This window comes from Hoplias malabaricus, chromosome 16, assembly GCF_029633855.1.
Source record: "Hoplias malabaricus isolate fHopMal1 chromosome 16, fHopMal1.hap1, whole genome shotgun sequence".
Classification (NCBI taxonomy): Eukaryota; Metazoa; Chordata; class Actinopteri; order Characiformes; family Erythrinidae; genus Hoplias; species Hoplias malabaricus.
Window position 1 is genome coordinate 12,761,966 of NC_089815.1, and position 16,095 is coordinate 12,778,060.

General features: G+C 40.2%; 1 protein-coding gene across 5 annotated transcripts in view; it reads right to left on the reverse strand.

Moving 5' to 3' along the window:
* Nucleotides 1-16,095, reverse strand: part of ptprsa (protein tyrosine phosphatase receptor type Sa) — a 403,088-nt gene that overhangs the window by 59,685 nt on the left and 327,308 nt on the right. For all 5 annotated transcript variants that reach the window (XM_066647371.1, XM_066647370.1, XM_066647369.1 and 2 more), the window contains one exon: nucleotides 1,006-1,103. In XM_066647371.1, the coding sequence (XP_066503468.1) occupies nucleotides 1,006-1,103 (98 nt within the window). The remainder of the gene's footprint in view (nucleotides 1-1,005; nucleotides 1,104-16,095) is intronic.

Here is a 16,095-nt window from a genome sequence, read left to right on the forward strand (position 1 = left end):
AAATATTAAACACACAATTTTGTGTTGGATCCCTAGTGATGCCACAGTCATCCATGGTCAAACTCAAAGAGACCAAAAGTGTAAGCTGTCCTGACTTTTTCTGTTGAAGTTAAATCATCTATCTGTATAATGTTAAGCTAATGCAAACCAAGGACGAACCAAACTCCTGGCAATTGGCCATCTTGCATACAACACTGTATGGGGTTGTTCAAATATTCCACAAGGTGAGACTAACGTGCATGTGTCACCATTCTGGGTATAAAAACAAGAGGCTGAGAACAACACAACACAAAGGTTGTGTGGCTTCGTTCTCTGCTTAGGATATCTTTTTTCCAATATATATTTACACTGAAAATTGTTGTTTGCACCGCGACCCTGTATTGGATAAGCGGTTACATATAATGAATGAATGAATGAATGAATTGTTGTTTGCTGCATTGCTGTATTAATTTTTAAACTATTAGATATTGCACATTAATGCTTTTAAACCTCTTTGTGGTGAAGCACTAACTTTAGTGTTCCAGAATGCTATTAATAGTAAGCTATTTATCAGCTCTGTGTTATTAGGTTACATTTTACCAAGACTATGAAAATTGTAACATAAAATGAAAACTGCTATATAAAACAGTTTTAGTACTAATTAAATATAGCAAAAATTGAAAACCAAGACAAAAAGAAAGAACATCAAGCACAATAATTAAAATACAGAGTTTCTGCTCATGCAACACACACTTGGGCTTATGTACTAAATGAAGCTGTGGCTTATTAACATTTAAAGGACAAGAAACAAAAACCTTGCATTCTGAACGGGGCTGTTTAGGCAGAATAAGAACATGCTGTGTTGTTTGATCCTTGTGGTCAAAATGTCACATGACCTGTCACCAATGTTTCATTAAGGGAACTGTTTGAACCGTGTGGAAATAATGGTATATTTTGTCTCCTTTAAAACCATACTGAAAATCTAGGCAACCTCAGTGTAGTAGTCCAACAGGAACTGAATTTTACCTCATACTCCTGGGAAAGCTTCAGGTTGTCGTTTGCCTTCAGCAGCTCTGTGTGTTCAGACAGTTCTGAGATGGGGATCGGCGGGTGGTTCATCATACCTGCAGCACAGCAGGTGAGAAGGGAAGAGAGAGATTTAGAGAGAGACTGAGTGAAACAGGGAAAAACCAGCAGACAACAAATGCAAACAATAGGAGAATGTGCACTGACAGTGGTGGGCTTTATGAGTATGCTGGGCTGTGAAGCTGGGGTAAGAAGTGGTGGGATTCAGTGAGGATTGATTAAATGATGGATGTTACAGACACAGTTTGACCAGGCCAGAGCTCAGAATTTGCATTCTGAGCCTGTTTATTGTCCAATAACACACAGAGAAAATCCTACTATTTTTAAACAAATACAATAAATGCAGGACCTATGAGCAATTGCTAAGGTGGTGGAGAAACCACAGACCAATTACATATTGATGCTACTAGGACGAGTGGCTTTAAATATTTTCAAAATAACACCATGGTGATGAAATTCCAATTTTTGTCACAATGATAAAACAGAAAAAACGACAGAAAATTCCCCAGAGCATGATCATGCTGTGTATGGCTGTATTCATGCAGAATAAAAGCCTCTGCAGAAGCTGGAAAAACACCCCAGAGATGCAATGTTTTCGCTGATGGAAAAAGAAAATCTTTAAACAAATAAATAAATAAAAAAAAAGAATCAATAACAATGACACTTCAGAAATTGACTTTGAGAAAAATTTCCCAGTCTAAAAAAACTCCCAAACTTACAAATATTAAGTAAATGTAATCAAAAGGCTTAAATCAAATCATCTTCCTTTCCTTTTTTTCCCCTACACATTAATTTACATTTACTTTCATGGCATGAATATTATATACATTTGCATGCTCAAAATTGATGGCATTTTTTAACAACTGTAATAGATTAGTTGGTGTGTCAATTTTCTTCATACTAACTAGAGCCCTGGCCTGGGCCTGGACACAGTGCAAGTCCGCACATCTTTATTCAAGCCAAAGCTAATCACGCCCTAAACGCTTATGATGTTAGCAGTCATTATTAGCGCTAATGCCCTCCCCACTTCCCCCATAACAGAATGAGTTTTCCAAAAATATGACACCATGTCTTTACCCACAAACTAAAGAGTGGTCAATGTGGCGTTATGCACACTAAGAGCTAATCCTGTTAAGAGCGTAAAATTGCCTGTGTAATAGAAAACACAGTAAAAGAAACATTATCTATTTATGCTTGTCTGGGATAAGCTTTCCCACTTTTAACAGCAATGTTTACAGAAGGTTTTAAGCATTTTCAAATATTTAAATGTATTTAGTAAAAAGAGATGTCAAAAGTCTGTTAAATGTTGACATATTTTCATTAACTTTAATTTCATTAATTTTTTACTGCATTAATTTTAATATACATTTATTATGTACGTTTACGTTTTTTTCTTATGGAATAAAAACAATTAAAAATATAACACTATTTTATAATTATATACACTATTTATATTTTGCAATTTATTGCTACCCCACAGTTTTGCATAATTAGGATACAAACATTATATATTTTACATAGTTTGTTATATATTTTGTTTGATGGCATTTTTGTCATAAAATCTAATAGAAAATTGTTAGCACATTACACTGCCATGCGTTTCTCGGGTCTTCTGAGAGAATCTGAGTGAGCTGTCCATACACAGATCATATGCAACCTTCAGTAATTGTGTTTTTTCACTCGTGTTTTGTTTTAGCATGTAAGAGATTACATACACAAGCCACATATCCTTTTGTCTCATCTTTTCCCCGTTTACAGGGTAAATAATCTGCTGTTCCTGTACTCTCACAGTGGAACAGATTTTTGAAGGCTGTTTTTTAACTGTCTGCCAAATTTTTTTCTCTGGTTTGGCTTAATGTTTAATAAGTTATCTCTCCTTATGTGAAAGTGTGAATGATCAGTGAGAGATGTTTCCAGGACGCAGTGATGCCAAGGTTGTATCCCAAATGTCGGGATACAACGGGTCAGGGATCCAGACTTATATTACTTTAAATTTAACATCTAAAAATCAAAAAAATTAAAACATCACAGGTTTTATTTGAACTGTGTATTTGAGTACTGAATAGATCCCCAATATGGGTTTTATCTACAAATATATATACTTTTATGAGTTTTATCTACAAAGATGTAAGATGTACATGTCAGCCAAATGCTCAAATCTGAATGTAAATCTTCAGGGGTAAATTCAAATTGTTTTCATAGCTAATCTCTATCTGCATATCAAGAATATATTCAATTAACATAAAAAAACATGAAAATTGAAAACAAATATGTATAAAAGAAGCCAATGGGAAGGTTTTATTATGCATTTGCCCATTGATTTCTGTCATAAATGTGCTTCAAGGCTGGAGAAATTATTATAAAATGTAATTTATCATATTCCACAAATACAGCAGATACAAAATTTGGCTGAAAAATGGTGAATTGTCCCTAATGGTTCGAGTTTGATCACAGCCGCTATTCTAACCATAAATGCTCTCCGCTTAGAAGAGCAATTCCATTTTTCAGTGCCTTATTTAAGTCGCTTATGTTTGTTTGTTTCTCACTTTCTCCTCTCTGTGTGGCACATAAAGCAGCAATTTCTTCACTCCCTCTTGTTAACGCACAATTTTCATTCCTCTTCGTCTGTGGCTCAGCAAATAATAGCTTTCAGTGCTCTTATTTCCTGTGCTGAGGATTGTAGTTATTTATTCGAAGGATATTCAATATCAAGCTCAAGACTGCTTTGCCAGAGTCTTTTTCAAGGACAAGTTTTAGACCTGCTCTCCCACCTCCCAACACACACACATTCTCCCTATCTCTCACTATCTCTCTTACTTTCATGGAGTCATCTTTTTATCCCAAGTAATCACAATGAGATCACTGAAAGCAAAGAAAAAACAAACTACTCCCTAATTACACATTTCCAGTCACAGACACAGGCAGCAGAAACAGCTAAATTTGAGGGGTTTTTTTACTGAACGCATTAATTTACATATAAAAGGGAAAAGGCTTGGGTTTTTTTTCTCATCCTTAAAAAAGGAACCCCCACCCCTCCCCGTGTCTCTCTTCATTGGGGTTGTATGTATATGTGTTGGATCAAATGTCAGGCTATTGTTTATAGGGGATTTAATTAGTTGGGCTCTCATTATCTTGGCCTGCAGAATGCAGAATGGGTAGGGGTGGGAGTGGGGAAGAAAAGGATAGCAATGAGGAGGAAGCAAAAAGTAGAGGAGAGGACAGAGGGCATTTAAGACAGAGAGAGAGAGAGAGAGAGAGAGAGAGAGAGAGAGAGAGAGAGAGAGAGATAGAGGGGGGGGGGGTTTAAAGTGAGGACAGAGGGCAGAAGAATGTGAGGTAGCTTAGGAGTGCAGGGGAAGAGGTGATGCCGGAATGCAGACAAAAAGTGCCTCATAAACTCCCTCTCTGACATAACCAGAGGATACACTGCAGATTAAGAAGCACCCAATGTGGTGGTGAGACGACAGGAAAAAATATATATATATATCAAAGCTGTGTTCTAAATTGTGAAAAATTAGTGCCAAGTTTTGTGGGGAAGAAATAAAAATACAATGTATTAAAGGAACACTACTAATTACATTTAAAAGTGGTATTAAAAATGTACCAAAAAATAAAAATAATTAAATTTTAAAAAAATTAAAATAAATAAAAAATAAAATAAAATTAAAAAAATTAAAAAAGAAAGCTCAGCATGATATGAAACTAACTTTCATAGTCAAAAGTGGCTTCACTTAGAGGACTGCTCAGACCAGAATCTGTAAAAACAGCAAACATGAAAAGAAAAAATAGAAGATTTTTAAAAAATACAGCTGCATCAAACAACCACTGATTAAATGGAGAAATTGGATTTAATTAAATTGAAAAGAATGTTAAGAGTAAGGTCTACTTACAAACTGAGCATTTTAAATAGACGAATGTAAATGAAGATTAAAAAGACAGGGAACTGAAATTTAAGGGCCCATATGATGGAAAAATGGATTGGTCTTACTTTTTTTTTTCAAGAATTTGAGCTTCAGAATGTGCCATTCACTTATAGTTCATATAAGGACACTTAGCTGCAAAAACAGCCCTTATAAAATGTACATAAGATGTCATGAAAATATATATACATACATACACACACACAAATATACAATTCATAGACTGAAGACAGGCTATGAATTGTATATTTGGTACATACTCCCACACAAGTTAAAAATATTGCCCTTACCCTACATATATGCAACCGGTTTCTGGTAACACAGTTAAAGTTTTTGCTAACACAGTTAACAAGTAATGTGAGTTTACTGGCACTGACAATGCTAATCACATCACTTTTGCAAACAAAAACAACCATAAATACATTTGGGGTAAGAAAATAATCTGGAAACATATTGCGTAATGTTTATAATATAAAGAATATCCAACATGAGAACTAAATAAACACCCTTTAAAAGAATGCAAAGCAAATCAATACAATGAAATAAACAACAACAAGGACAAAAGACCCATTTTGCTTATTAAAATCAGATGGCATTTTGGTCAATGTGTAAAAAGACATATAGTCTAGTGTGAGAAGACTGCCCAACTGACTAGTTGTAGACTGAGTGGTAGAGTGAAGACAAATAGAAGAAGGGCATTCACTCATGTAACGGTCGAGACATCTATGAGTTATTGGGGTGAAGGAGAACAAGGCTGGACCACCACCACAAGCAGCAATCAGCTAAGAATGTATGCCTAGTGCACTAATCAGAATGCATGCAAGCAGCTCAACATAAGACGCGTTTTACAAATTAGTATTGTACACACACACACTAACCCAGAGCAGTGAGCAGCCATCCTCTGTGACTAGGGAAGCAGTTGGGGGTAAGGTACCTTGCTCAAGGGCACATCGGCTGTGGATTGAAGGGAATATGAGAGCACTGTTCCCTCAACAACCCCACCCCCAATATTCTGGCTGCTTGTGGGGATAGAACCAGTGACCTTAAAATCCCAAGCCTCCATCTCTAACCATTAGGCCACAAGCTGCCCCCAAGATGAGATATTTAGCTGAATTAGTGATACTGTTTGTTATCTGTAATTTAGAGGTAAAGTCATAATGGCTTCACAACATAAAGTTGAAACGCTATAAACCCAATTCTGGGCCAAAGTGCTATTATTAATTGCAGTAATTATTTTCCAATTATATTAACAATTAATCGAGTATTGAAGCAAACAATAAAATATATATTAATTAATGCAGAGCCTTTCAAAATAATTTTGAAAAAAAATTGCATTACATTAGTATAACACTACCCTTATGAAGGTTTAAATGGTTTAAATTCTGTTTAACACCCTAAAAGTCATTAACAATCAGTTATAGCCCATAGATAAAAAGGGCAACAGTGACTGGTTGTTTGCCAAATAACGAATCCAGATCTATCATTTGAACATCTCAGATTTTGCAGATTTTGTCAGGTACTTAGTATATTTTGTCTTCATCAGTCAACAGACTGTCAGCTTCATCGCATATTTGTTGCTACATTTAATCATAAAGTTTAATGACATAATGTCACAGGTGGCCCCTCCCTCTCATTGTTTCTGTTTTGTACTCTTGGGCTTTTCCCTTTTTTATGCCTTTAGTTTTCCTTGGTGTTTCTCTGTCCATGTCTCCCACGTGCTTACTGTTTACTTTCGTCCAAGTGCTTGTCTAGTTGTTGGTCCTAGACATCCCTCCTTCCTAATGTAACTGCTCCAGGTGTTGCTCAATAGTATGTTTAAAAACCCAGAGTGGTTTCACAAAACACCTTAAGTTAAGATTTTCCTTAAAGTCCAAGTTTCCTTAAAATGTTCACTTATATATTTAAAGTTTTTTCCCTTATTTTTGTCTTATGCCTTAAGGAATCCCTTCAAGTTAAACAAAACAATTATGGAAATTAAGGAAAACAACAAAATTAAGGAAAACAACTTCAGGTATCTCTGATACTGTCTTAACGGCAATGCATGAACGTATCCCGAGGAGAGTGTTCCACGACTGGGAGAACCAACCAGGTATGCTTGATGAGCAGTTGATTTTAAATGAAAGATTTGCTCGACAGTCATTCCATGATTTGTTTAATCGTCTTGAGTTGGATCATGCTGCTTTACGCAGCTGTGATCTTCCTGCTGCAATGCAGTAAATGATTGCTCTCCGATTTTATGCTACGTGATCCTTCAAGTCAGTAATAGGTGAAGTATTTCATGTCAATAAGTCAACAGTGTGACACATCATTCACAGAGCTTCAAATGCTCTCGCACGTCTGATTTTATTGTATTCCTCAAGAAGTAATATCTTTTCCTCCTCTGACCAATTTGTTGTTTTTTCTTCCATTTTTCTGAAAAGTTTGTGAGCTGGTACAATAGAGGTGATAACAGGTATCACAGAGAGTGCATGTAAACAACAGAATGTTACTCCCGTAAAAAAATATTTTTGTGTAGTAAATCCCTTACGTAAGGAAATCTTTTAAGGGATACTGTGCAACACCCTTAGGTAAATTCCTTAGCTAAAAAGAAAATTAAGCTTTAAGTGTCATACTTAATGGGAAACCAAATTTGTTTTGTGCAACCAGCCCCTTTAGCGTCCTTAGCATCTGTGTTTGTCTGTCGTTCATAATGTTTCTCTCGTTGTGTTTTTGTGGTGGTTTTCCCTGAGTCTCTTGTTCTGCTCCCTTTGTTTTTCTGTCTCAGCATTTCTCAGGTTTCCTTTGCCAGTGCTGTATCGTATTTGTTCCTGATTTTTCCTATTTTGTATATTTGTCTTTCCTTCTGTTTCATTCCTGTCTATAGTACAAGAGTACCTCTGCCTTTCTGTATTCTCTTTTTTATTTGTTTTATATTAGAGTCTACATTCACGTGGTTGCTTTTTAGTGTATTCTGTGGCTTCCTATTGTTAGTTCTAGTCTTTTTTTATTATGTTGTCTCTATTTTTAGGTGTTTCTCTGTATATGAATGGTATTAGTTTTTCTTTTGCCCATGTCTCTGTTTAGTTTTCTTAGTTTCACAATCAGCACTTGTGATTGGCTCTAGTTTTAGTTTACATCATTTTGCTTCTCTGTTTACTTTTTATGTATAATAAATCTTGCATCTTGTATTTACATCTGACTCCTCGTTCTCTTGCACCATATATCTTGACACATAACCCACCAACAGATTATCTTTTTAGACAGTACTGATAATGTGATGAACCTTAACATCTGAAATGATTAAATCCACATACAAAGGTCTTAGCATATTCTTTACCTTGACATTTGAAGTAAATTATTTGTCACTTTTACTATTAGGTAAACAAGACGTCAAAGAATTGACCTTTTTATGTCTACATGTTACAAATGGTTATAAATTTTAAGGTGTTTACAACCAAATTAATAACCATTAATAAACATAATTAAAATAATATAGAAAACCATTATATGGGTAATCTTAATCTAAATTGGTACCAAAAAAGATTAGGAAGTCTTTTAAAAGACTAAACAAAAACAACTATGACTTGTGAACTATAAACTGACTTGCTTAATATAAGCTAACTTGCAGAGCAAATGTTCTTTGAGGTAAAGGTCTATGCTGCTAGCTATGTCAAAACTACAACAACCTCAGTATAAAATTACTTTTCATTAAAGAAATTTTGAACTGAACTGCCACATTCGGTATCAGCTGTGTTTAAAAAAATGGCTTAGCATCTTAAAACATTTAGCATGTTTGGAGTCTATGTAGCATGTAAGCTGGACAGCCCAATAGCTAACTTCAGCAAGTTTAAAGGAATGTAATCTGGAACTTACTAAAACATCAACTGACTAAAAGCATTATTTATTTATCGCTGTTATTCACAATAAAAGTTAATATTTTATGATGAAATATGATCACTTTTTGCAAAGATGGACCATGGTTATTCAGCTAGCATAACCACAGTAAATACAGTAATGGTAAACAATAAGAATGACACATATTATTAAACTTCAGATACATTAACTGACAACAGCATTTCAATAAAGTTGTCTACTTGCTAGAAGGAGTTTTACGCTGTTTTGCCTCTCTCCTTTTAATAGCACCTTACATATTTCCTTTGTTTATGCATTTTTAGTGTTGAACATGTTTACCATACTATGATTACCATCCATCCATCCATCCATTATCCACCGCTTATCCGGGTCCGGGTCGCGGGGGAAGCAGTCGGAGCAAAGAACCCCAGACCTCCCTCTCCCCAGCCACCGACGCCAGCTCCTCCGGGGGTATACCGAGGCGTTCCCAGGTCAGTCGAGACATATAGTCTCTCCAGCGTGTTCTTGGTCTGCCCCGGGGCCTCCTCCCCGTTGGACATGCCCGGAACACCTCTCCAGGAAGGCGTCCAGGAGGCATCCGAACCAGATGCCCGAACCATCTCAACTGGCTCCTCTCGACGTGGAGGAGCAGCGGCTCCACTCCGAGTCTCTCCCGGATGTCCGAGCTCCTAACCCTGTCTCTAAGGGAGAGTCCAGACATCCTGCGGAGAAAACTCATTTCAGCCGCTTGTACCCGCGATCTCGTTCTTTCGGTCACTACCCAAAGCTCGTGACCATAGGTGAGGGTTGGGACGTAGATTGACCGGTAAATCGAGAGCTTTGCTTTTCTGCTCAGCTCTTTCTTCACCACAACGGACCGGTACAGAGCCCGCATTACTGCTGACGCTGCACCGATCCGCCTGTCAATCTCACGCTCCATCTTTCCCTCACTCGTGAACAAGACCCCGAGGTATTTAAACTCCTCCACTTGAGGCAGGATCTCACTTCCAACCTGGAGAGAGCACTCTACCCTTTTCCGACTGAGTACCATGGACTCGGACTTGGAGGTACTGATCCTCATCCCTACCGCTTCACACTCGGCTGCAAACTGGTCCAGCAAGAGCTGGAGGTCCCGGCTCGATGAAGCCAACAAGACCACATCATCTGCAAAAAGCAGACATGGGATCCTGAGACCACCAAACCGGACACCCTCCGCCACTTGGCTACGCCGAGAAATTCTGTCCATAAAAATTGTGAACAGAACCGGTGACAACGGGCAGCCCTGACGGAGTCCAACTCCGACTGGAAACCAGTCGGACTTACTGCCAGCCATACGAACCAGACTCCTGCTCTGTTTGTACAGGGACTGGATAGCTCGTAACAAAGAGCCCAGTACCCCATACTCCCTGAGCACCCCCCACAGAATACCCCGAGGGACACGGTCGAATGCCTTCTCCAGATCCACAAAACACATGTAGACTGGTTGAGCAAACTCCCATGCACCCTCCAGGATCCTAGCGAGGGTAAAGAGCTGGTCCTGTGTTCCACGACCGGGGCGGAATCCGCATTGTTCCTCCTGGATCCGAGGTTCAACTATCGGTCGGACTCTCTTCTCCAGTACCCCCGCATAGACCTTACCGGGGAGGCTGAGGAGTGTGATCCCCCTATAGTTGGAACACACCCTCCGATCCCCCTTTTTAAAAAGGGGAACCACCACCCCAGTCTGCCAGTCCAGAGGCACTGCCCCCGATGTCCACGCGATGTTGCAAAGACGTGTCAACCAGGACAGCCCCACAACATCCAGAGCCTTGAGGAACCCGGGGTGAACCTCATCCACCCCCGGGGCCCTACCGCCAAGGAGTTTCCCTACCACCTTGGCCACTTCAGCCCCAGTGATAGACGAGCCCCCCCCGGGGTCCCCAGGCTCTGCTTCCTCTGCGGAAGACGTGTCGGTGGGATTGAGAAGATCCTCGAAGTATTCCTTCCACCGTCTGGTGACGTCCCCAGTCGAGGTCAACAGTTCCCCACCCCCACCATATACAGTGTTGGTGGAAAACTGCTTTCCCCTCCTGAGTCGCCTGACGGTTTGCCAGAAACTTCTCGGAGCCGACCGAAAGTCGTTTTCCATGTTCTCACCGAACTCCTCCCACACCCGAGTTTTTGCCTCAGCGACTGCCGAGGCTGCGAGCCGCTTGGCTCCTCGGTATCTGTCGGCTGCCTCCGGAGTCCCCTGAGCCAACCAGGCTCGATAGGACTCTTTCTTCAGCTTGACAGCCCCCCTCACCCGGGGTGTCCACCACCGAGTGCGGGGATTGCCACCCCGACAGGCACCGACAACCTTGCAGCCACAGCTCCGTTCAGCCGCCTCAACAATGGAGGTCCGGAACATGGCCCACTCGGACTCAATGTTACCAGCCTCCCCCGGGATGCAGTCGAAGCTCTGCCGGATGTGGGAGTTGAAGATCTTTCTGACAGGTTCCTCTGCCAAACGTTCCCAGCAAACCCTCAACACACGTTTGGGCCTGCCAGGTCTGTCCGGCATCCTCCCCCGCCATCTGATCCAACACACCACAAGGTAGTGATCAGTTGACAGCTCAGCGCCTCTCTTCACCCGAGTATCCAGAACATATGGCCGCAGGTCAGATGATACGACTATAAAATCGATCATTGAAATGCGGCCTAGGGTGTCCTGATGCCAGGTGTACTTGTGGACACCCTTATGTTCGAACATGGTGTTCGTAATGGACAAACTGTGACGAGCACAGAAATCCAATAACTGAACACCACTCGGGTTCAGATCAGCGGGGCCGTTCCTCCCAATCACGCCCCTCCAGGTCTCACTGTCATTACCCACGTGAGCATTGAAGTCCCCCAGCAGAACAATGGAGTCCCCAGAATGAGTGTTCTCCAGCACTCCCTCTAGGGTCCCCAAGAAGGCATGGTACTCTGAACTGCTGTTCGGTGCATAAGCACAAACAACAGTCAGAGCCCTTTCCCCAACCCGAAGGCGCAGGGAAATTACCCTCTCGTCCACTGGGGTAAACCCCAACGTACAGGCGCTAAGCCGGGGGGCTATGAGTAAGCCCACACCTGCCTTACGCCTCTCACCCTGGGCAACTCCAGAGTGAAAGAGCATCCAGCCCCTCTCGAGGAGATTGGTTCCAGAGCCCATACTGTGTGTCGAGGTGAGCCCAACTATATCTAGTCGGTACCTCTCAACCTCGCGCACCAGCTCAGGCTCTTTTCCCACCAGAGAGGTTACGTTCCATGTTCCAAAAGCCAGTTTCAGTAACCGAGGATCGGAACGCCAGGGCCCCCGACCCCGACCACCACCCGATCCACAATGCACCAGACCCGGATTACTACCTCTCCCACAGGTGGTGGGCCCATGGGAGAGTGGACCCATGTATCCCCTTCGGGCTAAGCCCGGCCGGACTCCATAGGTGAAAGTCCGGCCACCAGGCGCTCGCCAAGGAGCCCCTCCCCCAGGCCTGGCTCCAGGGTGAGGCCCCGGTAACCCTGCTCCGGGCAAGGGAGGCTGTGTCCTCGTTGTCACTATGATAACCATAAATACCAATACTACTTTCAATCAAATAAGCCTGTTAGAAATGTCACTGAAGTGCATTGGTGTGCTTCCCTTTGTGTGAAATAGTAAATGTGGATGGAGAATTTGATGAAACAGAGAGCTGATAATGAGGGAGGAAGAGGAATATCCTGGGATGGCCCTGCTGGATGAAGACTCTCCCAGTCACTAACTGTGACAGAGAGTAATTACAGATAGGAGGGTCTCCAAATCTCCTGTCTAAAGATGCCATCCATCACAGAATGCCTGGGGTTGCACCTCATGTGACACATGGAAACACTTTCAGGTTTAGGATATATGTTTGCTTGCAAAGTTAGAGAAAAAAAAATATTGCCAAGAGATGAAATACAAAAGACAGAAAGAATAGAAACTTAAAGAATTGGGGAATTAATGAGAAAGAAAATTTGTGTGGAAGAAACAGAAGTAGAGATTCTGGTATCTGTGACCTGCAGTTGTGAGACTAATGTAGAAACCAATAATGGAAACTTATACACCAAAAGTTAACATGCTGTCAATCTCTATACTCATAACATTTATGGTTCTACAAGGATCCTTTATTAAATGAAACTATTCTATATAAAACCATGACCATTTAAAAAACGGTTTGCATGATTATAGGGTTGTTTGCATTGTGAAGGTGTTCTTTAGTTTCCAAAGACTTACAGAGTGAGAAGAGGTGATGAAACACAGTAAACACCCCTCTGACCCAATTGGCATTAATTTTAATATCAGCATATATATATATATATATATATATATATAAAGGTTCATAAATCTTTACATTTCCCAGTTTCTGCTTCTTTTTTAGTTTTTGTATTATTTTTGATCAAATATAAGCTTGAAATGATTTGCACATCATTGCATTTTGTTTAGACCCCAGCCCTGGTAAGCATCTTGCTGCGTGATGAGAGGAGAGCGAGGGCCAATATACTTTCCCAGAGTGAGTGAGACCAGTTCTGCAGTTGGATCACTTGGATTACTGGGGCATTACTGTACATGAAATCACTATGTCCCTATGATATGATTAATAAAAAGTTGTGCCATTCAGGTCCCTTCCAGAAATGCAGTTTGACAAGGTGCATGCAAAAGCTCACAAAAGATGAATAGAATACAATTATGGCATACAGAAAAAAATGTTTAAATTTGACTCTGCTATTTCTTTGACATAACATGTATCCATGACCCAAACAGTATATGTACCACTGTGTAACCTTCTGTTTAGTATCAGTTGTGTGGATGTTAAATAAAATATGCCTGTTTAAACAATGCCCATTATAAGCTAATGGAAACATGGCCAAAACATTCCACAGCTTGCTTAATTGGCCTAAAAAGTCCATTTAAATTAAACTCGTCATGCAAAGAGATAATGATGCTGCTCGCTTCCATAGAATGACACAGGACAAAAGGAAAAGCACTCAATTAATAAAGTGTAACGAGAGTGTGTGGGTGATTTTTAAATAAGAGCTTGATGGAAGAAAGCGCCGGGAAGGAGCTGAGGAATATAAAAGGCCAAACAAGATAAAAGCACACAGTAATCATTTTACGGGCTGGACACTCAGGCTCATAACAGAAGTGTGATTACTGCAAATGAATTGGACCAGAGATGCTCTCCCTCTCTCTCTCACCATAAAGCATCATCCATACTGCACACAACCGCAGAAGCTACTATCATTCAAATGGATCAGTGATGTATGTAGCTGTATGCAAGTGAGTATGGGGTGTAAGGAATGAGTTGCAGAGTAGTGTATATATATATAAATACAGGGTGGGCCATTTATATGGATACACATTAATAAAATGGGAATGGTTGGTGATATTAACTTCCTGTTTGTGGCACATTAGTATATGGGAGGGGGGCAACTTTTCAAGATGGGGGGTGACCATGGTGGACATTTTGAAGTCAGCCATTTTGGATCCAACTTTTGTTTTTTCAATAGGAAGAGGGTCATGTGACATTAAACTTATTGGAAATTTCACAAGAAAAACAATGGTGTACTTGGTATTAACATATTTTTTATTCTTTCATGAGGTATTTACAAGTTTCTAAGACCACTTATAAAAAGTGTTCAAAGTGCTGCCCATTGTGTTGGATTGTCAATGCAACCCTCTTCTCCCACTCTTCACACACTGATAGCAACACCGCAGGAGAAAAGCTAGCACAGGCTTCCAGTATCTGTAGTTTAAAGTGCTGCACATCTTGATACATATGGTGTGGAATATGGGGTACAAAGATAGTGGGGCCATTCTTCATCAGTGGAAACCTCAAGGCCACTGGATACGTGAAATTGCTACATGATAATGTGTTTCCCTCTTTATGCACTGAAGCTGGCACTTTCCCTGAGTTTTTCCAACAAGATGGTGCCCCATCACATTATGGGTGTCAGATCCAAGCATTCCTACATGAACAGTTTCCTGGAAAGTGGATTGGTCGTTGTGGGCCAGTTGAATGGCCCCTAAGGTCTCCCGATCTGACCCCCTTTTAGACTTTAATCTTTGGGGTCATCTGAAGGCAATTGTCTATGCTTTGAAGATATGAGATGTGCAGCACTGATACTAATGTGCCACAAACAGGAAGTTAATATCACCAACCATTCCCTTTTATTAAGGTATATCCATATAAATGGCCCACCCTGTGTGTGTGTATATATATATATGAGAATATCATCAAAAATTTATTTCAGTAAATCGATTAAAAAAGTGAAACTTTTGATTCATTACAAATAGAGTGCTCAGAAAATTTAGAATATTGTTAAATAATTCATTTATTCATTCATTGTCTGTAACCACTTATCCAGTTCAGGGTCACGGTGGATCCGGAGCCTACCCAGAAACACTGGGCACAAGACGGGAACACACCCTGGAGGGGGCAATTAGAATATTATATAAGACCAATTTAAAAATGACTTTAAATGATTTTAATACAGAAATATTGGCCTACTGAAAAGTATGTACAATATATGCACTCAATACTTGGTCTGGGCTTCTTTTGTATGAATTATTGCATCAGTGCAGTGTAGCATGGAGGCGATCAGCCTGTTTCACTGCTGAGGTGTTATGGAATCCCAGGTTGCTTTGATAGCAGCCTTCAGCTCGTCTGCATGGTTGGGTTTGGTAACTCTCTGCATGCTGTCAATCTGCTCTCTATATTCTTAAAAATGATGGTTGTACAAGGTTCCTTTATTAATTAAGACTATTCTACATAAAACCATAATCAAATCAAAATCAAAAGAGGTGGAAATCTGAAGACTTCAATTCAAAAGCAACAAAATTCAGATGCATAATTTCAGTGCAAAAAATTCAGTGCTACAAATTCAAAGGTGGTAATATTTCAAAGACCGCGACCCTGAAATGGAGAAGCGGAGAAGAAAATTATGATGATAATATTTCAAAGTCTGATGAGACATATTTGCTTCCATAGAACCACTTCACGGTGCAAAGAACCTTTAATCATGTAAAAGATTTTTAAAGTGTTCAGTGATCTATTTAGAAACTAAATTTTAAACCAGGTAAAATGAAATCTGCATCTCCATAAAGTTTGTCAGCAGAGTGTAGTCACAGTGGACCAACACCAGCAGATAACATGGCTCCCCAAACCATTTCTGACTGAAGAAATTTTACACTAGACCACGTGCAGCTTGGGTTGTGTGCCTCTTCACTCTTCCTCCACACTTGAGCAACCTGTCAATTTTCTCCTTG